Here is a 19,830-nt window from a genome sequence, read left to right as displayed (position 1 = left end):
GAGGTGGGCATGACGCCACTAAGGGACCCATCGCCATCCAATGCCACATGATACTGCAAGCATAAGAATATTAGTATAAGAGTTGGTTGATACAAATATGCGGAGTTCTCTTATTGGTTGGGCCTCACCAACTAATGAGGTTCGACCTTAGGTTTTTATATAAAAGGTCCAATGATTCGTTTATAAATAACAAAAGGAGAAGAACAAAGACCTCTCTAACCTTGCAATCTCACTGTTCTTGTGGCACACTTCCTATCCTCTACTTAGAACCCACCATTAACAATGTCTTTTACAAGTTAGAATAAAGCAAAAACTCCCCTTTAAATGGCACAAAACCTGGCCAAAGGGATCACAATCCAAGTACACAAGAAGAATGCAATGAAATCCTCTCAAAAACAACACAGGAGTCAAAACAGAAACAGGAAAAGATGACCACAAACTCAAAAGATCATCAAGAGCTGAGTCCATAAGAAACTCAAGGACCTACATTTTTAGGGAGAGATTTGATGGTTCAAATATGTACAGATTGAAGAATAATTCTTCCAGCTTTCTCTCTGTCAATTCAACCTCTTCAAAAGTTCTATTTTGCCCTTTCCAGGTGACCTTGCATCATCTGCACCTGCCCCAAATCCCAATTAACAAATTTCCTGTGCCTGGTATAGAGATTTCCCTTTCTGAATGTATCACCCACTACCAAACAGGGGGAACAAAAATCACAGTCCACAAGATGGGGCAATGGATCAGTTATTTATTAACCAAATATTTCACTAATTTGTGCTTGAAACACTGATTTACCATTATTCTCCATCTCGGCATCAACTGATCAACGGTGAGAATCCTTTCCCACAATCCTCTGCCCAAATGTAAGGTCACTTTTGAAGGACCCAATGATCCTCAAATCTCTTTTGCTGAAGTGTTGCTACAACTAATAAAGTAATGAAAAAGTATCAAGAAGAAGATGGAGAACGAGAGGGTCTTCGAGTTCCTAGCGGGGCTAAACCGCGAGCTTGATGATGTCAGGAGTAGGGTTCTCAGTCGTCGGCCGTTGCCCTTCATCCGAGAAGTCTTCTCCGAGGTGCGGCGAGAGGAAAGCAGCAGGAGAGTGATGCTGGATCTCTCATTTGGGCTTGAGGGCTCAGCCCTTTTAACTCATAGGCCTCATGGGCCTCATGCTGGACGTGGGCCTCATGCTACTATTAGTGGGCCTCATGCTGCTGGATCTAGTGGGCCAAGCCCAAGACAGTCCAAGAGGACTTATTGTGAGCATTGTAAGAAGTTGGGCCACACTAAAGACACTTGTTGGGCCTTACATGGCAAGCCCGCAGATTAGAAGCCCAGACAGCCCAATAAAACCCATAGTCATTAGGCCTCCACCGAAACCCAATCAGACAAAACTCCCATAGAAATTTGTCGGTCAACTTCTAGTGTGGGGTTTAATTCTGACCAACTTGCGAAATTATATGAGCTTTTTTCTAATTTCCAAGCCTCTGGTCAGTCTTCTGCCACTTTATCCTCTAGTTCTTTGGCAAAAAAAGGTACCTCTTTGATAGTACTTAGCACCATGTCTCAGACTACTCCCTGGATTACTGACTCTGGTGCATTTGATCATATGATTGATGCTCATCATTTATTTTCTATATATTCTCCCTGTGCCGGTAATTTAAAAGTAAAAATTGCACGTGGTACTTTATCAGCAGTTGCTGGCAAAGGGAATATTCGTATTTCTGAGTCGATTACTCTCAACCCTGTCCTACATGTACCTAATTTGTCTTGCAATTTGCTGTCTATTAGCCAGTTAACCAAAAGGTCTAATTGTTCAGCTAAATTCCTACCATCTCACTGTGTTTTTCAGGACCTATCATCGGGGAAGACGATTGGCAGTGCTAAGGAACGTGAGGGTCTATATTACTTCGGCGAAACCGATGTGCTTGGACAAAGTTCTCCTACTGTTTGTAATTCTACATCTTATCCTAAGGACAGTGAACTTTTGTTATGGCACAAAAGGATGGGTCATCCTAGTTTTCAGTACTTAAAACATTTATTTCCCTCACTATGTTCAAATAAAGCTTTATTAGATTTTTAGTGTGAAGTGTGTGAACTTGCCAAACATCATCGGGCGTCTTTTCCTAAATCTAAGTATAAACCATCCATACCATTTACTCTGATTCACAGTGATCTATGGGGTCCCTCATGTACCCCTAATAGGACCCATAGAAAATAGTTTGTTACTTTTATTGATGATCATACTCGCCTGTGTTGGGTATATTTGTTGACTGATAAAACTGAGGTTCGATCAGTCTTCATGAACTTTCACTCTATGATACAAACACAGTTTCACACTAAAATTCAAATTCTTCGTACTGATAATGGTATTGAGTATTTCAATCACTCCTTGAGCACTTACCTACAAGAAAATGGTATTATACATCAAAGTTCTTGTGTTGACACCCCTCAACAAAACGGGGTTGCAAAACGGAAAAATAGACATATTCTTGAAGTTGCTCATGCTTTGCTGTTTACATCTCACATGCCCTCACAATTTTGGGGTGACTCCATTTTGACAACTACATATCTTATTAACCGAATGCCTAGTCGGGTCCTATCCTTTGTCACACCCCTCCAGAAATTCCAAGAGTTTTTTCCTCATTTGAGACTTGATGCACATCTTCCACTTCGTGTCTTTGGGTCCACTGTGTTTGTCCACACTCACGGACCTAAGCGGAATAAATTTGATCCCAAAGCGCTTAAATGTGTCTTTCTTGGCTACTCTTCCACACAAAAAGGCTACAAATGCTATGACCCAATTTCATAGAAGCTATATGTTAGCCTAGATGTCACATTTTTTGAGCATACTCCCTACTACTCGCTTCAGGGGGAGTCCATGAGTGAAACTAGACCTTCATTAACCTTTGACTATCTTGATGTTGCTATGTTTGAATCCACTCCGTGCCTTATATCTACCCCTTCGCCTAATATAGAAGGACACTTAAACTCAGGGGGAGATACAGAATTACAGACAAATAAGGAAACACTTGTCTACTCAAGGAGGCCAAAATCGAAGTTCAATGAGATACTGATCTCCGAAGGACTAAAAGAGTCAGAACTGGTAATAGTTCCAATCCCTTGGGAGTATGGCTCCAATTCTGATCAGGTAACTGATGACTTACCCATTGCTCTTAGGAAACAACCTCGTTCATGTACTCTCCATCCTATCTCGAAATTTGTGTCATAATTCTCTTTCTGCAAAATGCCGTGCTTTTACAACTAACCTTGATAGAATCCAGATTCCTAAAAACATTTAAGAAGCCTTCGAAATTTCAAAATGAAAAGAGGCTATGATGGAAGAAATAAGGGCATTGGAAAAAAATGAGACTTGGGAAGTGATGAATTTGCCAAGGGGGAAGAAACCAGTGGGCTGTAAATGGATATTCATAGTGAAATATAAGGCGGATGACACAGTAGAACGATACAAAGCCCGCCTAGTTGCAAAGGGGTTCACTCAGATTTATGGCATTGACTATACCGAGACATTTGCACCAGTAACAAAGTTGAACACTATTCGAGTTCTTTTATCCTTGGCAGCAAACCTCGATTGGCCACTCCATCAGTTTGATATCAAGAATGCCTTTCTGAATGGTGAACTAGAAGAAGAAGTGTTTATGATGTTACCACTAGGGTTCTGTAAGGAAGAAGAAGAAACTAGGGTATGCAAATTGAAGAAATCTCTTTATGGTCTCAAACAATCACCTAGAGCATGGTTTGATAGATTTGCAAAGGTGATTAAGAACCAAGGATACCAACAGGGACAGTCGGATCACACTATGTTCTTCAAACAGTCCAATGATGGAAGGATGACCATTCTAATCATGTATGTTGATGACATCATTCTCACTGGAGATGACACAAGAGAAGTGGAAAGGTTGAAGAAGGTCTTAGCCATAGAATTTGAGGTGAAAGATCTGGGTCAAATGCAGTATTTCCTAGGAATGGAAGTCGCTAGATCAAGGAAAGGAATTAGTATTTCCCAAAGAAAGTATGTACTTGACTTGTTGACTGAGACTGACATGCTGGGATGCAAGCCAAACGATACCCCTATCATGGCAAGAAACAAAATGGAAAGTGACGGAAAGCCTGTTGATAGAGAGAAATATTAGTGACTAGTAGGTAGACTGATCTACCTTTCTCACACTAGACCTGACATTGCTTTCGTCGAAGCGTGGTTAGCCAGTACATGCACTCATCAATGGAAAGTCATCTAGAAGCAGTGTATAAAATCCTCAGATACCTAAAGGGTTCTCTAGGGAGAGGACTATTCTTTAAGAAGAGTGATAGTAAGAAAATAGAGATCTATACAAATGCAGATTGGGCGGGATCGACAAATGACAAAAAGTCTACTACAGGTTACTGTACCTATGTCTGGGGGAATTTAGTAACATGGAGAAGTAAGAAGCAGAGTGTAGTAGCCAGAAGCAGTGTCGAAGCTAAATTCAGAGCAGTTGCACAAGGTATGTGTGAAGGACTATGGTTGCAGAAACTGTTGGAAGAACTACGCATTACAATAGAGCTCCTCATTAAACCCTATTGTGACAACAAAGCTGCCATTAGTATTTCTCATCATCCTGTTCAGCACGACAAAACCAAACATATAGAAGTGGACAGACACTTTATAAAGGAAAAAATTGAGAAAGGGATTATTTGCATGACTTATATCCCTACAAGGGAACAATTGGCCGATATTTTCACCAAGGGGTTACAGAAATCAAGCTTTGAAGACTTTATTGGCAAGTTGGACATGATTTAATATCTATGATCCAACTTGAGGGGGAGTGTGGAAATCCGTTATAATTTTGAATGATGATTGGTAGGATAATAGGGAAAGATTGAGGCCTCAATTGTGGATAATTTGTGTTCTTCCATATTTGTATTTTTTTCCTTTTTAATTGCTCTCTGTGTATTTGTTAAATAGGGATACATTTATGTAAAAAATATAGCTTTGAATGAATTTTAAAAATCATTCTCAGTTTCTTCAACATGTTTTCTTTTCTTTTCTTTCTTTTTCTTTTTTTTCATGTATAGTATGAAGTCATCTTTCCTGGGTATTCTCTCTCTTGGTTCTTGCATTTCCTGGCTATTTGTTCCTTGGTTCATTTATTCTATTGCATGAGATCCGTGCTTTAACCATAAATGCATAGATGAGGTTCAATGTATTGCCATCTCAAAAAAGTATGTGACTTGCAGGTGGGTGTTGTTGCTACTCCAGATGTTCATTCCTTTGACCTCACAGAAAGAGAACACTTCATTATTCTTGGCTGCGATGGCCTGTGGGGGGTATGTTTTCTATTATTAGCTGTTTTGGTTTTGAATATATATCAAAGCTTTACCATTACTATAAAATTACATCATGGGACTGTTTCAGGTTTTTGGACCTAGTGATGCTGTTGATTTTGTTCATAAAATGTTGAAGGTAAGATCACTTCTCTACATCATGGGGTTATGGATATCTTGTTTTGTTTGCCCATGGAACTTACTCCAGTGTTTTTGGTTTGCATTGGAATGAGCTTATTTGTGTTTTTATAATTTGTCTAAGCTAAGAAAATTTTTAAGGCTCCCTTTTTCTGCTTTTAATACGTTTAAGTCATACTACAAGAGCTCTGCATTATAGAACCAGTTTTTGTCCATCAGTAATAAAAGTATCTCCTGACTTCAATTGTTCAAGTTGCTCAACCTTAGATTATGAAAGAGCTTTAAAGTGCAGTTTTCTATCCTTGTCATTCTTTGGCAGGAGGGCCTACCTGTTGCAACTGTGAGTCGCCGTCTTGTAAGGGAAGCTGTCCGTGAGCGGCGCTGCAAAGATAACTGTACTGCAATTGTCATTGTTTTCAGGCCCAAGTAGTTACAAAATGCAACTGACTTCATGCTAAAATGAAAATTTTTGTTGCTGGATGTCATGCAAAGTGAGGCTCTGCTCTTTGGTTTTGTGTACCACAAATGTTGCTCTTGTCCTGTTTATTTCTGCCTAATGTTATGGCAGGTCAGGAACCCCAACTCCCTACAGTTGAAGCAGTTCAATTTGTATTCTCGGTGTCAAAAAACTGCTAGGTGTTTCCGGTATGGGCATGGTGATCTACTTCTTGTTTTCTGCTGTAGTTCTCATATATAGAAATTATCTGGAAAGGTAGTCCAACTACAGTTCATGGTATGATTTTTTTTTTACTCAGATCTTAATAGGGATAACATAATTCCATCAAAATATAGGAGGGAGGTGAGAATTCATGTGGGAAATATTTATGTTTTTGTATTTTAATAAAAAAAGTATAATATAGTTAAAAATAAACAAATAAATAATACATGGGTTTTATTTTGGTGGGTTGCTTAAACCTTTGACCCATACTAATCATAATATTTTTGGGTTGATATTTTTCTAACCTAAGTCTGACTCTAATCTATTCAAACGATGTCTACGACAACTTGAATATCGAGTTGTTCATCGATTATACCAATATGATCTTTGTACTATATTTAACAAACAAATTGAATTGAGTTGGATTGAAGTACATTAAATTCACACAAAATTTATACAAACAATCTATTTAAATCATGACTCACCAAGCATCATCATAATTCGTTTAACCCGAAATTTTAAATTTATATGAATTACAATGATTTAAAAAAAATATAAAAATATATATAATAAAATTATTGTAACTTGTTAATAATAGCATTATTTTTTCAAATAAAAATGTTAAAATTTAAGATTATATGAATGAAGTGGGTAATGTATGAATGCATAAAAATTTGATAGAATAAATTACTACTAAATTCATTATCAAAATTGTGAGTCTTGAGTTTAAAAAAATCTGAGTTTAACAAGTGATGAGTAGCATCTTTTGAACACTTGATATGCCTTTTTAAAAGTGATATGTGGCAAATTATTTAAATTAAATAATTAAATTTTAGGATTCCAAAATTTATCTTTAATTTTACCTATAAATAGTGATGACTTTTGACTTCCTTCTATTGAAAGGATCGGGAAACAACTTCATGACGAAAAAAATGTTTCTTAAGACATTATTTCAAGTTCGAAAAATACATATAAATTACTACATACATGCTAATCACTCGTGAACAAGTATACTAGGCTCCTCACTTGACCTTTTAACTTCAAAAACTATTGACTTCACTTTTTTTTTTTGTGATCAAATTTATTAACATTTTATAAAGAATATTACTACAAAAACTTACACATCACAAATTTTCTATTTAAATAATTTTGTTTGCATATTTTTCTTATTTATAGTTTTGTCTATTTTTGTTACGATTTTTTAAATTTGTGCATAGATAAATTATAATTATGTCAATACAACATAATAATTTAAACGCGCATAAAAATTGATCATGAGAATGATAAGTTAACCATGCACAAATTATGATTATGTCAATATTAGATAAAAACTTAAACATATAAAAACCGATTCTAAGATAATAAATTATGCTAATTGGCACAAATATGATTAACTTTAACTCAAACTCATTAATTTTATATTAAGTAAAAATTTGTTTGACAGTGATTCTAAAAAGTGTTTTTAATATTTTGGACATTTAAAATTTTTTATATTTCAAGCATTAAAACGAGTAAAAATGGTTCTTAAAATCATTACTAAATAAACTTTAAAACATATACACCTAGAGTAAATTTAATAAGAACACAAAAGACTATTCAAATAATTTCAAAATAAAATATATGGAATTGAATGAATTAAATTAATGGAAAGGCCTATCGTTTACATTTGGTTTTTTTTTTAATATCACAGCGAGTGAGTGACACTATTTTTTAAGCGATTTGTATAATCACAATCACTTCTCAAACATAAAAACAAATATTAGAATATACAAAAATCACGCCTAAAAAATTCTTCAGTTCGCCAAACCCTAACGGCAACAGAGACCATTCACCTTGTACCCCGCTCTCAAAACCCTAATTCCAGACAGTAATGCACTGCACAACAGCCATTGCCGGATATCAATCTCATTGACCATGTCCACCGACGGCTCCGCCGACCGCCGGGAAGATCCTCCTCCTCAGAATAACGGCTCCGGTGCCATCGCCAGCATCGGAGGCGGGAATGGAGTAGTGTCCGGCGACTCCAGCCGGCCTTTTGTGCCCAGCCAGAGGCTCCGGCTGAACCCGAACAAGGATCACAAGCCGGACAACTATGATGACCTGCAATTGGACTTCAATCCCTCAATTTTCAGCTCTCTGGAGCGGTACTTACCCCCGAGCATGCTGTCGGTGTCGCGAGAAGCGAAGGTGCAGTTCATGAGGGAGATTTTGTTGCGGTACTTGCCCCAGGGAGAGCAAACCAGAGTACGTGTTTGGAGAATTGGTTCTTTTCCTATGTACGGTTGTTTTCGTATCTGTTAGGTTGCCGAGTAAAGGGACGAAAGTGGAAAGAAACGTCTTGGTTGAGTTGGTCATTGGTTCTGAAATGAAAGAAAAATTGGGTTTTGTTATCCATTTTCTTACCTTTTCAATTCCAAATTTAATTAGTTATATAAAAATTAGCAAAAATGATCGGGACAAATGGTGAATCGGATGTATGGATGTGCTCGACCATCATCTCTTGGGACATTCATGGCACTTCAAATGTGCATTATGCGACAGTGATTTTGATGCTTGACCATTACCTTCTTGGTGCCTAAGCTCCTTTGAATCAATGAGCTGATGAGCTTTGAAGTGAATTTGAAATTGATGTAGGTTAGGGTTTCCTTGAATTTCAGCTCTACGGTAAAACAATATCTCTCAATTTATGTGTTTCATTGAATCATTCAGCACAATTTTGTGGGCTTTTAATGTGGTGTAATGGTAGTCCATGTTGCTTGACCTTCCAGAAATATCTGAGATACACCTGGATTCAGTTTCCGTGTTTCATTCTTAAAGAAGTTTCCAGCAGTCATGCTGAATAGGACTAAGTTATTGTGTGTCACTTACTTGATGTCTCGGATAATGGAGAAATTAGATTATAGACACATGCAATTTGAGATACTTGATTTTTTCAAGTGCAATAACTGGGCTGTAACTGAGCTCCTTGTGATAATTTTCATATTGAAGATCCTATCAAAAAAAAAAAAAAGAAAAAGAAAAAAAAAAAGAAGTCATATTGAAGATGTTGCTAAGGAACTTTATCATGTTTGGAGGAGAAACCTCAATAGTTTATTGCATCTCAAGCCTACTTTAAGCAGGAGGCCACTGTTTTTTTTTTTTTTTTTTTTTTAATTTATGACTAAATTGTGGATTAATTTTAGGCTTGACTAGTCTTATATTCTACTCACTGCTACAAATTTCCTTATTTTCGGTTTCCTTAAAAGGTGCTGGTTTCCTTTTTCCGTTTGCTTGAAAACTGCAAATTGTCCTGCACTTGGAGATTTGATCCTCTCAAACAGAAAAAATTCCATCTTCTCCTCTTCTCCGTTTTACGGTGACTTGTGTCATGCAGTTATTATGTTTGTGATTAACTTGCTGATTTAGGGCTTTCTAATTTTATCCTCATGATCTTAGTTGGCTGTTAAGTTTTTTTTTTTGATAGGTAAAAACAAAAGTGTAATATATAAAGAAAGGGGGCCCAAAAGGCATCCCAAAGCATGCGGGAAGTATACACTACCGAATGCCTAAAGGCAAAACCAAAAGCAAAGGGGGCTGACAAAAAACAACACCCGTCCTCACCTAGAGCCCAACCAATCAAGAAAATTGATTAAAGATAAATGCCCATCATCTAAAAACAGCATTGTCCAAGACCAGAAATTACAATCAAAATAGTTTTTTAGGCTTTGGTTTGAAAGCTCCTCATTCTCAAAAGCAAGTCTGTTTCTTTCCTTCCAAATTGTTCAAAAGATGCATAAAGGAGGGTATGGAGTTGGGCTTTGGAAATCTATAAGGAAGGAGTGGACCAATTTCATATGCAGTTCCTCCTTTGTGGTGGGTAATGGAAGGAGGATGAAGTTTTGGAAGGACAAATGGTGTGGGGAGGAGCCATTGTGTGTTTCCTACCCTTCTTTATTTGTCTTAGCAATTTCAAAGAAGGCATGGGTGGTAGATATTGGTTTTAAAGGGAGAGAATTGAATCTTTGTTTCTCTAGACCTTTAAATGATTGAGAAGTGAATGATGTAGAGGACTTATTTTCAAGGTTGCAAGGAAAGGTGGTTGATAGTGCGGGGTAAGACAAGGTGGTGTGGACGAACTTGACCAACAACAAGTTCTTGGTTAAGCTTTTATATGCCTCTTTGGAACTAGGGGTGGTGTTTTCCTTTCCAAAAAGTGTAATTTGGAACTCTTGGGTGCCTTCTAAAGTTAATTTTTTTTTGCTTGGGAGGCTAGTTTGGGAAAAGTTGTGACCATAGATCAGCTTCAAAAAAGAAGGTGGTCTTTGACCAATAGATGTTTTCGTTGCAAAGTAAAGAAAGAATCAACATACCACTTACTCTTCCATTTTTCTAAGGTCAGGGTCCTTTGGCAGTTGCTATTTGATTTTTTCGGTGTCCAATGAATGCAAATTGCTACCGTTCAAGAGGCTCTCTTAGAGTGGCACAAGTCCTTTGTGGGTAAAAGACGCAAGAAGATTTGACGAGCAACTCCTTGGTGTATTTTTTTTGACTGTTTGAAAGGAAAGGAATCATAGAGTGTTTGATAATGAGTAGCATTCAGATCTTTATTTGAAGAATTCATTTCTTAGTAATTTGTTTTCTTAGGTAAAATTATACATAGAGATAGATTCTATGTCTTTATTTGATTTTGTTGAGTGGCTGGGTTCTTGTTAAGAGAGGGTGCTTTTTTCTGTGCTTCTCTCTTGTTCATTGTGCTTTTAGGTGCTTTTTGTATATGTCCTGTGTACTTTGATGCGTTCTTTTGGCACTTTTTATATTATATTCACTCCTTATAAAAAAAAAAAAAAAGAAATGCATAAATGAGCTATCTTCCAAGCCTCTTTTGCTTCTTGCCCACAAATGAGCCATGCCATTGAAGCAACACACCGAAGAGAGCCAAAAGCAACTACTAAAGAACCCTAGCCTTTACACAGTGAACTAGAATGTGGTCAATGGATTCTTAAAATTGGAGGTTCTTGCTTTCTTTTTGTGTACTTTTTGGAGGATCTCTCATCCTTCTTTGTACTTTTTTTTTGCTTCAATATACTATATTGTTGTTTCTCATAAAAAAGAATGTGGTGAATGGATTCTTCTTCGATGTGGTAAAGAGAAAACATTTGTTTGCTAAGAGCCAACCCCTCCTCTTAACCTGATCCAAAATTAAGGCCTTCCCTCATGACATCTCCCAAGCAAAAAAACTAATCTTAGGAGGCACATAGGATCTCCAAATACTACTCATTGGAAAGGAGGTTGAACCTTTTGGCTCTAAGGCTACATAGAAGGACTTGACAAAAAACTTTCTACTCTTTGACTCTGCCCAAAGCACCCTATCTTCCACCTCTCTAGACACCCTCTTCCCTTGAATTCTCAAAAGGAATCGCTCCACAGTTTCCACCTCACAATCATTGAAGGGCCTAGAGAAACAAGGATTCTAGCCGCCTTCTCCAATTGACAAGTCCCAAACATTTGCCACCTAAGCCTCCTTTGCAACAGCTAAGTCAAACAACGAAGGAACCTTAGTGTCAATAGTGAACCTTATTTTATGCTCTTTGTCCCCTTAGTGTCAATAGTGAACCTTTTCTTTCTCACTTTGTTGCCTTTTCTTTGTTTTAACTTTATCACTGTTGTACTGCTGGTTCTAATTTCAATTGGAAATATTTTATGCTTTTTGTCCCCTTCGTGTCAACAGTGAGCCATTTCTTTCTCAGTTTGTTTTCTTTTCTTTGTTTTAACTTTATCACTGTGGTTGTAGTGCTGGTTCTAATTTCAATTGGAAATATTAAGTTCTGCCTTGGATGGATTGATACAAGTTCATGAGGTGTACATGACTAAATGATTGTTTTTCTGTGATGCTTTTATATGTAAGCTTATTATTATTGACTGTAATGAGGTTATTGATTAGGAAACTAAAGTTTTTTAGTATATTTGGTGTAGCTGGGCAGTTCTTAGTTAAATATGTGGTGCACAATAAATTATTGTTGTTGTTGTTACTATTATTCTATCATTATTATTAGGGATTTGCTGGCTGTATTCAGGATTTTGCTCTAATGGTAGGCAACCATTATTGCGATTTTATTGTGAGAAGAGTGGTTCCTATTTCTAAATGATGGAAAGGTAGGGAGAACATATTTCAGTTTCTCTGTGCCAACCTCAACTGTTCCTTTATGAAGCAAATTAGATGATTTTTATAGAGTGGAATCTTAGGAAGGTCTGGTTTGGGCGATTGTTGGTTTACATGGTAAATAAGAAGCAAAAAGGTAAAGGAGCTCCATAGAGGGACCTTTTGTTGTAATAAGGAAATTTGGGAGATTGCATTTTAATGTGGTAACAGTTTACTAGCATGAATTGTACCATTTTTTTTTATTGATTAGAACCTATATGGATTTGATTAGGTTAGAATTTGGTAGTACAATACTTTGGGTCTTATTTTATAGATTTATTATTCTTTTAGGTAATATATTTGATACCTTTAATGTTTTTTCTCTTTCTTGGTAATTATCAATGCAATTCAGTCAATTCTAGCCTTTTATTTCTTTTTTCCCAACTTGGTATTTGTGGAGGTCTTGGGTTCAGCCCTCTTTGTTTGTTTATACCTTAATTGGTTGATTCCTACATATGAAAGGAGGCTACATTTGCAGGGTGTTAGGTGTTCATCAACTTGATGTACATTACTAGTTCATCCTCTTGTAGCTTAAGCTCTTAGGCGGGCAGTAGTTTTAACAATTTCGCAGGACAATTGTAAGAGGCTGGAATTCATTATTTATTTATTTATTTTTTTATCAGGAAAATGAATCCATTTAATATGGTTTACTGAAGGTTGAAATTCAATTAAATTTTTATGATCATAGTTTGTCCGCCTTTTTGTTTTCTTTCTTTTTTATTTTTATTTTTTTATCAAATTAAATTTCTTATCTCTTTTTATAGAACTTTTTTGATGGATATTAGACCTCAATAAAGATGGGAGTGATGGTATTGACATCCCTTGTGTAAAGTCATGTTAGCTGCTTGTCTTGCGTAATTTCTTGGCATCTATCTTTTGGAATTCACCAACTTCTGTTGGCCTTTACCTTCTATTGTTTGTAACATAACGTGTGGTGCTTGTCATGGAGAATCAAAGCCTCTATGGTGTGGGATGGAAGCAGTGCTGCACTTCATTAGTAGTTTTATGGTTTTTTTTTCCCCTGATAGAAAGTAGTTTTCTGGTATGTAGGCCTGCATATTCTTGAGGATTGCTACTGACTTTAGAGATTAAGTAGGAATGGATTTGTATTTTGTTCATTCTTATATTTGAACCTTTCCATGATAATTCGAGGGTAGTTATTTTCTGAAAATCTGAGTTGTGCTTTTCTACTAAATTTTTTTGATATGCCCATTGACATGGCTTGTCTGGTTTGAATGCTTTTTTCCAATTGACAGGGGAAATCAAGGTGGCATGTATAGACTTTTTGTGATTTTTGACATTGTTAAATTCTGAACTTTGGTGACCATGTTCAGTTATTGCAGTTGAATTTTTATAATTATCTCTATCATGACCTTTCCTGTATGTCCAGCAATGTCGAATAGGATTATTATTATTATTTTTTTTTTTTTGTTTTTTTCTGATAAGAAACAGAACATATTGTATCAATAGTAGTAAAGATACAAGAGAAGGATGAGAGGTCCTTCCCTCAAAATACAGAATCCAATCAAAGTAAGAATACACCCCACTATAGAGAACTATATACAAAGATAATCTTCAAGTATCTCAAACTTTTGAAGCACAAACCATAGTCCAGTTGAGTTGTAAAACACTAAGAGGAACTCTTCTAAAAACAACGGTACAAGAGGCCTATAGAGAAGAATAGAAATGAAGTAAATCCCATAACATCCTTTCCGATCTTCTCTTATCCTAAAAAATCCTAACGTTTCTCTCTTGCCACACAATCCACAACAAAGTGAGGCAAGTGATTTGCCAAAGTGTCTTCCCTCTAATTGAATTCTCCAATCCTCTAAATGCAATAATCATCATGTCCTCAATACTCCTTGGTGGAACCCAATCCAACCTTGCTAGATTGAAGAGCTTGTGCCAAAGCCCAATAGTTAAAGGGCAATGTAGAAAAAGGTGGTCAATCGATTCTCTATTTCCTTTGCGTAGAATGTACCACTAAGGACAAAGGGATTTGTAATTGCAGCTTGTTATTGATGTTTACCTTCCCATGTACTAATAACCAAGCAAGGGCCTTAACCTTTGAAGGGGCTTTTGATCTCCACAAAAACTTGGTTGGAAGGAACAAGACAAGATTTGAGAAATTTGACAAGACTAAGAAAAAAAGATTTAACAGTAAACAAGTTTGATGAGGACAAAAACCAAGCTCTTGAATCTGTCATAGAAGAAGAAACATGCACTGAACTAAGGGAGGACATGAGTCTCTAAAGGAGTTCAATTTTTCTGTATCAGTGAGGTTACGACGAAAATTAAAATTCCAAGAGAGTAGATAGGAATTGCCAAGAACAACTGAGACGGTGGGGTTTTTTACAGAAATAACTTTATAAAGACGAGGGAATTGAGAGCACAAAGGTTAGTTACCCCACCATAGATCTTCCAAAAAATGGATTCTCTCCCCATTTCCCACCACTGGGCGGATATATGGGGGGAAATCCTAGAAAACTTGTGCAATAGCCTTCCAAGGACATTTGTGTGACCATCTAACCACCATGTTGGCGTCCCATCTATTAGGATGTGTCCCATAAATACTCGCAATAACCCGATGCCAAAGACCACTCCTTTCCTTAGGGAACCTCCAAAGTCATTTCCTTAAGAGAGCATTATTTCTCAAGGAATATGTTTGGTGGACCAATCAGATTAAAGAGGCCTCTTTTGCCTCTTATTTAAGGTTTAAAATATAAGTAAATACGGATATATCGATACTTGGATTTTACGGATATATTGGAAATATCGAAGAAATATTGGTGGATATTTTGACAAAAATATCAATGAGGCAAAAATTATTCAAAATTCACGAGAATGCTTGAAAAACTCTAAAAAACGATAAAATAAGTAAGAATATAAATATATATTAAAGTTATTTTGTAAGTGTAATTGATATAAGTACAATTAAAGATAATATTTATCAAATTTTTATAAAAAAATTAGCTTAAATTCCTTTAATATATTTATATTCATTTATTTTAAAAATTAAAAATACTTTTATTAAAACATGTTTTATTACATTTTAAATAAAAAATTAAATTGATTTATATAAAATATTTTATTTAAGATTTGATTTCTAAAAATTTATTACAAATATATGGTGACAATTTTTCTATTAACATTAATTTATTTAAATAATTAAAATTATTAATACTTTATCTTATCAAATTAATTTTAATTTATAAAATATTAGGACTTCATTAATTTTTTTTATATTGTAGCAATTTTTGAGTAAAATTGTATTTTTAATATTTTAAAATAAAAACATTTAAAATTAAATAAAATAAACTGATAAATAAAAAAAATTAAGAATGAAGTGATAGTAATTTTTTAAAATAGCATTAATGAGATAAATATAAAAAGTAGTTGAAAATAAAAAGATAATATAAAATAAAATGATAATGTAGATTTAAAATAAAAAAAATAAAAAAATAATAAAAAAAGGATAAATGTTGTTTTAAAAAAACTTTCAAAAAAATCTCCGATTTTTCTCAAATATTGCCGATAAATCATCGATATATCGCCAATATATCTCCGATTTTTTTACAGGCTTTCTCTGCTACTCTGTGCGTTGCTCCACGCTCAATTTTTTCGCCGATTTTCGCTTCCTAATCGATATATCACCGATATTACCGATATTTTGCCGAAATTCCCACTGATCGATAATCGATGCCCAATATTGTGTCGGGCACCACCAATATTTGATATATCGTCGATATTTCGCCAAAAAAATCAGAAATTTTAATCCTTGCTCCTATTAGATTGTTGTCTGGTGTATGAATATGTTTGTGTCTTTGCGTTTTTTTTGTCTTTCTTTCTTTGTATACAACGTGTATACTTTCTTTCTTTTAATACAATTCTTATTTACCTATCAAAAAAATAAATAATAATAATATGTTTGTGTTCAGATGAATAATTGGGCCACCTCCTCATTTGGTGTCAGTTTGGAAGTACTCTATGGTTCTTTGTTTTTAATTGGTATTGAGTATCTTGGGTCTTTCTACGTCTTTGGAGAATTGGATTTAAGCTTGTATTAAGGTTTTGTGTCTATGGGCAAAATCATTTTGATATAGGAAAATACTAAGGTATCCAATTGGTACCCACCAAACTCCCCATCTTGATCATTGAATATATGGTGAAATCTAAACCACTGGATGATGATACAAACAAATGTGACGAAGTTACAACAATACAAACAAATGAGATTTAGGTACAAAGCCATGATACTCAAAGGTGTACACGTAGCAGCACCTGATTGGTGATGCCTTTTCAATACCTACTGAAAAGTATCTTTTAGTATTGTAGTAGGATCCTGGAATATAATGCCTTTTCCTGTTGCTTGGGTTATTTGAGAAGAGAGAAATGGTGGAATTTTTTATAGCTGATATGTTTGTTAGTGAAGTTTGAGCTTAGATCTTTTATCAGGTTGTGGCATTGGATGACTATAAGCAGCTGATGGTTATCGAAAATGATGGGGGAATTGTATTTTGGTTTTAATAGCATAAGGTTTTCTATTCTGACATGTGAATTATGTTCAATGTGTTGTCTCTTGGTTTGTATGCTTTGTTTATTTGTTTATTTTATCTTTTTAGTTTTGTTTTGTGGTTCTTTTTTTTTGGGGGGGAGGTTTGTGTTGGTTTTTTTTTTTTAAACTTGCACCTTCACACTCCTTTTTTTTTTGGATAGGTAAATAACATGAGTATACTAGATTAAAAGTGCCAGAAAAAGTGCTTTAAAGTATACTAGATGTATACAATGGTCGTCAAAAGGAAGATCCAAAAATAAGAGGGTCCTACAAAAAACTATCCCCTCCCTTAGAGAGAACCCTACCAATCAACAAAATCAATTAAGGCCATTGGACATACACTATTTTATTTCTAATAAAGTTATCATTTATTGGAAGAAATACTAGTTTGTTCGGTCTTTAGTAAGTTATCACTGATTTAGCCTCCTTAAGCTGCTGTTGGATCGTGATTTTGTTATGTATAAAGAAAATGAAATAAATTATTGTTTGCCTTAGATTTGATCAATCTTCCTAAAATACTTTATGACTACTGATATTCCTTGTATTGTGCTATGCATCAGGCTCAGAGGCACAGGGAGTACAGGCAGAAGATTATATCAAATTATCAGGTATGATGCATAGCAGCTCCTGATTGGCTTATTTATAGAATTATCAGGATTTATTTTTATTTTTCTATAATTGAAGCTGGGAGTTAGTTGGTGTCTGGGAAAAAAACTGTTATGAACTTGTCATCATAAATATGCTTTGCATGCTCAATTGTGCTGTGCGACCTAACTAGTACCTAGCATGCTGCCTGTTACTGTACAATTAACAAAAAAAATGTTTTTGCCTTCTGAATGGTGAAATTAACATATGGTTACAAATTTATGACAAATTGCTAATAAGTTTTTGAAATGGATTGACCTTTGAAAGTGTACCAAAAAGAACAAAAGAAAAAAATTATCAGCAATTTTAGAGAAGATTTAAGCTACTGTTATTTGTGCCCTGTGTTTTCAAAGGCATTTTGGACCTGCCTCACCTCAAGGCGCGCTCTGACAACGCTTTTGAAAACACAGTCTGTGCCCAACAAAGGTGATGAGCTACCTAGATCTTTGTATTGTTATCTGAGTCCAACGAAGCCAAAGTCCATATTTGGCTTTTCTTAGAAATAAGGTAATTACTGCATTGGTAGTTAACCCATAAAGTAGTTAGTTCTTAAAAGGAAATTGGTTATTTCATCTTATACCTAATGCTAGGAGCAGGGCAGATCATATAAATCAAATTAGAGTTAGCACAAAATGCTGGAAGATTAGGAATTGTTAGACCTTCAGTGGTGTTCTCTTCTTTTAAATTTTTATTTTTGAATTTACTCTACCCAGTTTCTTGTTTTTTTTTTTTTTTCCTTTCTTTTTTGATAGGCAAATAAGAAATATGTTAAAGAGTGCCTAACAAAAAGAGGTTACAGACAAGTAAGCAGTAAGTACACATTGGTTGGAGGGGTTTTACGAGGGGAGTTGCAAGTGGCATTAAACACTTCATTTGGTTTGCAGAATGCAAGGAATGAGAATAGAACAATTGGGACATTTTTTAGTAGTGGGTATCTCAATCAGTGGTTCCCATTCCATGTCTGGAAGCACTAGGAAATAATTGGGATATTGCCTTTTCCATATTGATAACTTTTTATTGAACTTTCTTCCACTCCATCCTTAACTGACATCGACTTAAAGGGAGCACCCAAGGGAAGACCCAAGCATGCAGACAGAAGATCTCTTACCCTATAACCTAACCTAGGAGCTAACTTATTCACATTTGCAATCATCCCTATTGGGACCAACTCACTCTTTTCTAGGTTAATTTTTAGCTTGAAGATGTTTTCAAATCACATGGGTAGCCAACCTAAATGAACCATTTGATTTTTATTTATTTTTTGATAGGTTTAAATGAACCGTTTGATATTAAGAAGCTTCACAAAAACAAGAGTTTTGTCAGTAAACAAATGAGACACCTCCATCCCCTTGCCACCCTTCCCTCTTACCCTGAAGTCTTAATAGAAAATCCCTCCCTAGTTCTCTTCATGAGACAACTGAGGCCTATTCTCCAAACCTTCTTATGTTTTCTCCTCCACAAAAGAGTTATGCCAACTTAAGATAGTTGCCCTCATTGTAGAAGAAAGGATTCATGCAATGCTGAACAAAGAGAATTGAGGATGCCATAAGGCCCTTACTTTGGCACGATAATGGAGGATGTGATTTATTGATTCCTCTTTGCTTTTGTTAAGAACATTTTCTTTTTCACCAAAGACCACTCTCTCTTTTGAAGTTGATCCATGGTCAACACTTCGCTCTAATTAGTTTCCCATGCAAAAAAAAAAAAAAAAACTTGCTTTTGATGGGACCCTTGAATTCCAAATGATGGTCTTAGGGAAAGGAATTGCATGCCCACTCTAGAATGGCATTTAATGATTTGATGAGGAAGACACCATTCCTAGAATCCATCCATACCACTCTATCCTTCTCTTCCCTGTTCGTGGACCTCCCTTGTAGCCTTGAGAAAAAATCTCTACATCATTTAGCTCTCAATCATTTAGTTGTCTACCAAAACAAGGAATCTAGTGGCCCCCTTCACCCAGATCATCCCAAACATCTACCACCCAAATCTGTTTTGACGAAGCTAAGGCATACAAGGAAGGGAAAGCCATACATAAGGGTTCGTCCCTACACCGCCTATCTTTCCAAAACTTCAACCTTCTTTCATTTCACACCTCTAGGGATACTCTATCATCAACTAGATCCCAACACCACCTGATGTTTTTCCAAATACAAACCTATACCCTTCCCAACACTACCTGATTTGCTTTAACCCAATTAATAGTGTTTGTGAAGTCTACATCAATTGCCTTGGTTTCTCTTGGATGCTTATCTGTTGACAAAAAATGGTTATGCTTAGTGGTTTTTTTTTTCTTTTTCTATATGTCACATTACAATCTGTTTACCATTT

General features: G+C 35.6%; 2 protein-coding genes across 4 annotated transcripts in view; both read left to right on the top strand.

Moving 5' to 3' along the window:
- The window catches only part of LOC117904452 (probable protein phosphatase 2C 8), a 34,797-nt gene extending 28,584 nt beyond the window's left edge, over positions 1-6,213 (top strand). Inside the window, exons 9-11 of the mRNA XM_034817052.1 lie at positions 5,239-5,328; positions 5,417-5,464; positions 5,783-6,213. Of these exons, the coding sequence (XP_034672943.1) occupies positions 5,239-5,328; positions 5,417-5,464; positions 5,783-5,893 (249 nt within the window). The 3' untranslated portion in view covers positions 5,894-6,213. The remainder of the gene's footprint in view (positions 1-5,238; positions 5,329-5,416; positions 5,465-5,782) is intronic.
- Positions 6,214-7,892: 1,679 nt separating this feature from the next.
- The window catches only part of LOC117904683 (2-oxoglutarate and iron-dependent oxygenase domain-containing protein CP2), a 33,821-nt gene continuing 21,883 nt past the window's right edge, over positions 7,893-19,830 (top strand). The window contains exons 1-2 of one of the 3 annotated variants that reach the window (XM_034817419.1): positions 7,893-8,365; positions 17,415-17,462. In XM_034817419.1, the coding sequence (XP_034673310.1) occupies positions 8,036-8,365; positions 17,415-17,462 (378 nt within the window). In that variant the 5' untranslated portion in view covers positions 7,893-8,035. The remainder of the gene's footprint in view (positions 8,366-17,414; positions 17,463-19,830) is intronic. The other 2 variants (XM_034817417.1, XM_034817418.1) reach the window with 2 other exon arrangements.

The sequence above is a fragment of the Vitis riparia genome, chromosome 17 (genome assembly GCF_004353265.1).
Source record: "Vitis riparia cultivar Riparia Gloire de Montpellier isolate 1030 chromosome 17, EGFV_Vit.rip_1.0, whole genome shotgun sequence".
Taxonomy (NCBI): domain Eukaryota; kingdom Viridiplantae; phylum Streptophyta; class Magnoliopsida; order Vitales; family Vitaceae; genus Vitis; species Vitis riparia.
Note: the sequence above shows the minus strand (reverse complement) of the source record. Positions and strands in the feature narration are given on the sequence as shown.